The 5,192-nt window shown below is 37.1% G+C and overlaps 1 protein-coding gene across 1 annotated transcript; it reads right to left on the reverse strand.

The window, feature by feature from the left end:
- Positions 1–609: 609 nt before the first annotated feature.
- LOC117784439 lies at positions 610–1,401 on the reverse strand. Its single transcript, XM_034622179.1, has 2 exons — positions 1,102–1,401; positions 610–872 (listed from the first exon to the last, which is right to left on the reverse strand). Exons 1-2 carry the CDS (start codon positions 1,349–1,351, stop codon positions 721–723), a joined length of 402 nt encoding a protein of 133 aa, XP_034478070.1. The 5' UTR covers positions 1,352–1,401; the 3' UTR covers positions 610–720.
- Positions 1,402–5,192: the final 3,791 nt, after the last annotated feature.

A 5,192-nucleotide genomic window follows, 5' to 3' on the forward strand; every position in this document is an offset into this window, starting at 1 on the left:
TATCAGGAAATAGAAAATTAGCACAAATCCATGTCATAAAGTTGCTGCTAGTATTTGCGTTGAATTGAGTTACTAATGGAATGGAATGCTTGGGATAGATAGTTTGGAATAGGGATTGGAATGAACAAAACGGGAAGACAAAGACAAAGCACACAGCAAATAAGTCAAAGCATGCAACGTACTATGGCTCACTTTTCAAAAATTCGTGGCAAAAAAACAAAATAATTTTAATGTGGTTTGATCAAGAATTGTTTCTAGTAATTAATGAAAAGAGTATATTTTTTTAGCAAAGTTTATGTGGCGTGTGGAGCTTTTCAAATTTCGGATACCGGGTACAAAAGTAACTGATTTATGCCCTTTAATTTCCCGAAATGCGCCATAGTGCAATGGGGACAATGCGTCTCCCTTTTGGCCAAATGGACTTACCAAATGCCGACACATGACTCTTAACCATTAAATAAGACTCGACTCCGAGTTGTAGTTGTTGTTGTTGTTATTGTAGGCGGATGTGTAATGTCCGTTTGGCCAAATAGACAAATGTCCAAGCCAGGAAATTAAGCCCTCTAAGCGGATTTGCTACTTAGACTCTTTGGAGTTTTTATACTCGTATTCACTTTCATTGATGGTCATTTATTTGATATCATTCAAGCCATCAATGGACACAAACTAAGCAGATTTACATGTCATCTCTCTCTCTCTTTTTTCCTCCCTTTCTCCCTTTTATTTGCTGGAACGTCGTCGATTGTTGCCAAAGATTCTCAAGTGTTTGCTGCGCGATAATTCTCTTGCCTCACGTTGACTCAACTCGTAGAGTTCCGATTCCAGTTCTCTTATATAGACAGCCATAGCTCCAGGAGAAAGACAACTGAGTTCTGTAAAAGAAAGATGAATGAAAAAAATGATAACATTTTCATTATATAAAAGAAAAATTTGCTTTAAATTTTTATACATTTTTTTTTTTTGAATATTTCTGGAAATTTGCAAAAATAAAGAGTAATTCTTGTTGTATTTTGGTTACTAATTTGTATTTCCTAATCAATTCCTGGTATAAGTATTTTATACTTTTCTTGTTACTTTTGAAATTGACTTTGATTAATTTACCCAATCTCTTCTGTTCGTCCTCCTTTTGAGTCTTGGCCTTGCTGTTGCTGGTGGCCATCTCCTGTTCGTTCTTTATGGCCATCTCAGCGATTATAGAGCTAACACTCTTGCGTCCCCGAGGACTCTCCTCCATGTCCGCATCGGCATCTGCGTCCTCGTCGCTGTCCTCGTTGGACGAGGATGAAACTGCCTCCACCTCATTGTCAGGTTTCTCAATCTCAACATCCTCCTTTATCTGATCCACTTCCATTTCTACTTTCTCTCTTTTTTAGAAACACAATCAGATTCACGCTCTAGAAAATTCTTTTGGAATGGAAACTTTTTTGATAATAACAGTGTTACATTTCGATTTGTTTGACAGTTGACCAGTGTTGCAAAGCGGAAAAGAAAACTCTTCGAAACTAAAGTAAAAAGTTATTTCAGTTTTTCTACAGTCTGTTTTTCTAAACTAAGTCGAATTTTTTCAAAAATTAAAGTCAAGTTGAGAAAAGATTTTTTTTATTAACAATATAAAAAATTCTATATTTGTTAGAATTAAAACTAAAAGTTTTAAAAATTTAAAATGCCAAATAAGTCTGAGAGTATTATAAAAATGTGTCCTTTATATTATTTAATTTTTTTGCGTTCTATAAAAGAAGAATAAATATCACAGAAAACATAACAAAAATAATGAATAAAGAATTGGCTGAGGATTTAAATACAATATTAAGTTAAACTAAAACTATTGAGAAAATAAGTTAAAAAGGTTGAATGGGTAAATAAAGATAACGAAATAGTTTCAGACACCTATTAAAACAATCCGAGAAACAGTATTATAGTTTGACAAATGCCCTCAGGCATTTGCTCTAGGTAATATCTTGGGTTAGGATCTACCAAATACGAGTTAGTTTTGTTTATAGTTTGTAATCAACTCACCTGCTTATAACAAAACATATTTTAAGTACACTGTAAACAGCATTTGCTGAAATTTTGAATATCTGCGTAGTTAAGTGCTGAACCTGGCCTAAAGCGTTTTAACCCCAACCGTGCAGAGGGTTTTGGGCCATGGCCTATACCTACATGCATATTAGCTATCTGGCGAGACCATTAACTTTTATAAAGCCCAACTGAGGCGGGCCCAAAAAGCCATTGAATACCCAAACCATTAACTTCAATTTGTTGCCACATAAAATGGCAAAATGGATATTTTAGAATACTCGTATTGCGTATCAGAAATATCCTTAAAGTAACCTCCCTTTTTGACAGCCATCCTTTGCCTTTTTCTCCCCTTTTCCAACTTTTTGAAAATTTGTTTAATGAGCTGCACAAAATTAATTGTCGCAATGAAATCACGTGGCCAAAACGACCCCAAAAGCCACAGCCGACAATATCTGGTTAAATGGCGGAAATGGCCATATTCGAACTGAAGGTAAATGTGAATTTGAGTGTGAGTGTGAGTATGAGTGTGAATGGGGACAGAGTTATCGAGTGCGAGTGCGAGTGCGAATACGAGTACGAAAAATGAATACACTCGGTACACGGCTACTTGTTTATGCAAATTTAGCAGTTAGTGCTGTCATTTTAGCTTTAAGATAGCTAGATTAGCAACTCACTTGAGGCATTTATATGCCAATTTAATTTATAATATCTATATATAAAAAACTTTTTGTCCTGACTCACTGACTGACCCACTGACTCATTGTGATAACCAAACCGTAGGACGTAGAAAGCTGAAAATTTTAAACAGCGTAGTTGAGACAATTTGATTTGAATAAGGCGACTCTTTGGAATATTCGACCTGTAACTCAGTCAAGAAACATATATATATAGGAATAAAGCTAAGAATTATACAAAATTAATATAGAATCTGACAAATTAAAAAATGCTTCTGATTTAAAATGTCGTTTCTGATGAAAAATAACAACTTTTCAATGTTATTTTCGAATCTCTTAGATTGTAGGTCTTTCAACTTAACTTTTTAGCTCTTTTTTTTAGCCCTTAAAATTTTGTCAACACTGTTTGCAGCTGCAAAGAGTGTTGCCACTGAAAGAAGCCTTGCAACATGGCAGAAAGTGAGAAAAAGAGAAAAAAAATACTCCCTCCATGGAAAGAGAATAGAGAGAGAAAGAGAAAGAGAGATGGAGAGAGGTAGTTGGACATTCAGTGGCTATTAGAAACCGTTTGCAAAGGATTCAAATTCTTGTAAACAATCCATCATTAACACATGCAAACACATCCCCCCTTCTTGCCGCTTCCAACTTGCCACATTGGGGTGGGTGTTGCACGTGTCCGTGTCTGTTAGCATTGTTGCCAGCTTAGACAACAACTACAACAACAAACACAACATTTCCCCGAATATGTGTCGTATACAGGACAAAGGACGCGTGCTTATTATTCCTTTATTCGCATTGTTGTTGCTCTTCTTCTTCTCCTGCTCCGTCTCCTTCTTCTCATTTTGTCGTTGTTGCCACCGCTTGTGGCATGTGTTTTGTCTGTTTGTTTGTTTGTTGTTGTTGCTGCTGCTTTATGGCCAAAGCTGTTGTTGTTTGAGCCAAAAGTATCGTTTTTACTTTTACTTGCGGCTTCATGCAAATTGAGCAAGCTAAAAATTTTTAAATGATATCTATCTCTCTCTCTTCCTCTCTATCTGTCTCTTACTCTGTTTTTCTCTCATCCCCTCCCCTTGCCTGTTAGAGAGCCCAAATGATGGCTCATGTTATGTTTTGGACCTTGTTGCTGTTCGAAATCGCTCCCCGGGGAACTGAGACACTGCTGTGTGTTTTACGAGCATGTGTGCATACACAGAGAGAAATTTATTACAGCCAAGTAAGATAAATAGCCTGAGTCGAGTAATGCAAGATTATTTCGGAAATAATTTCAAGTTATTTATTCATTAGGATAAACGATCAAAGCGTATATTAATGCTATTGAAGAATATATTTACTTTGTAAGGTCCTGTCAAGGTCCTGTCACTCCTCCTTGTGTCTGCTTCATACTTTCCACAAATTTTGCTGGCTATAAATAATAACTATCGAGGATCATCTTTTTTTATGTAACCAATTTAAGAGTGAATATTGAATATGTAAGAGGAATAAATTTTCTCTCAGTGCAGAGTGAGCATGTTGAATGGGCACATTACACTGCACTTTATTTCGGAAGGATTTCGCATGTTATCATCGGTCGGCACGTGGCGCCACTGAAAACGCAGTTGGCTTTGATTTCTACAGTTCTGTTTGACAGGAGAAAAACGGCTTAAATGGCTTTTAAATGGCTGCTGGACGTCGTGGCCCGAGGACAGCAGGAAGACTGTGCCACAGTGGCAACTACCTACAAGAGAACGCAGAGCGGGTTGAACAACCTAAACAACAGTCTAAACAGACAAACAAAACAACTAAACAAACAAACAACAGAATAAACAGGCAGCCAAATAGCCAAAACAAACTTCGCTGACTCTCGCAGGACATTGCCCCAAATTCGCGAGGCGGCAACACGAGAGTTTTGGGCTAAACAAATGCGAGTGGCATGTGGCATGTGGCAAGTTGCACTTGCAGCTGCCTAATGGCCACCAATTGGCAATTAACAATCGCATTTCCAAGTGCAATGCCTGGGCTCTAATTATTATTTGATTAAATTAATGTTAATTGTTAATTACCATCCGCGCTTCCAATTTTAATTAATAACATTTTTCATTGTTGTTGTTGTTGCACATGCAAATTGCGCATTTAATTGGATTAACGCACATTTCCGACGTCAGCTTCGCTGCTGTCTCCATTTATGCACAGTTTAATAATCTTATCAAGTTGATTAAAATTGATTGAATTCAAATTTTAATTTTCAAAATATCAAAGGGGGGACCCTTAGCATGAAAATCGACATGCAGATCTATAGGAGAAAAAATGTGTATTTAGACCACTGTTCTCACGCCAGCTGGCCAGGCCAATTCATCATCGCTTTAGTTTATTTATGTTGCGTTTTAATTATGTCGCAACGATGCCAACTGAGGCACGTTGGAAGTGTGCCATGTCTGGGTATGGGAATGGAAATGGGAATGGGAATATTTCCACTTGCAACATGAGGGGATGCGGATGTTCGCCTCGTTGCAGTTGCAGCTT

Source organism: Drosophila innubila, assembly GCF_004354385.1.
Source record: "Drosophila innubila isolate TH190305 chromosome 2R unlocalized genomic scaffold, UK_Dinn_1.0 1_C_2R, whole genome shotgun sequence".
NCBI lineage: Eukaryota > Metazoa > Arthropoda > Insecta > Diptera > Drosophilidae > Drosophila > Drosophila innubila.

Excerpts from the sequence above, each read along its gene's own strand:
- LOC117784439 (XM_034622179.1), bottom strand. The coding sequence starts at position 1,351 with ATGGAAGTGGATCAGATAAAGGAGGATGTTGAGATTGAGAAACCTGAC. Across the intron at positions 873-1,101 it reads GGACGAACAGAAGAGATTGG|AACTCAGTTGTCTTTCTCCT; the intron begins GTAAATTAATCA and ends TTTCTTTTACAG.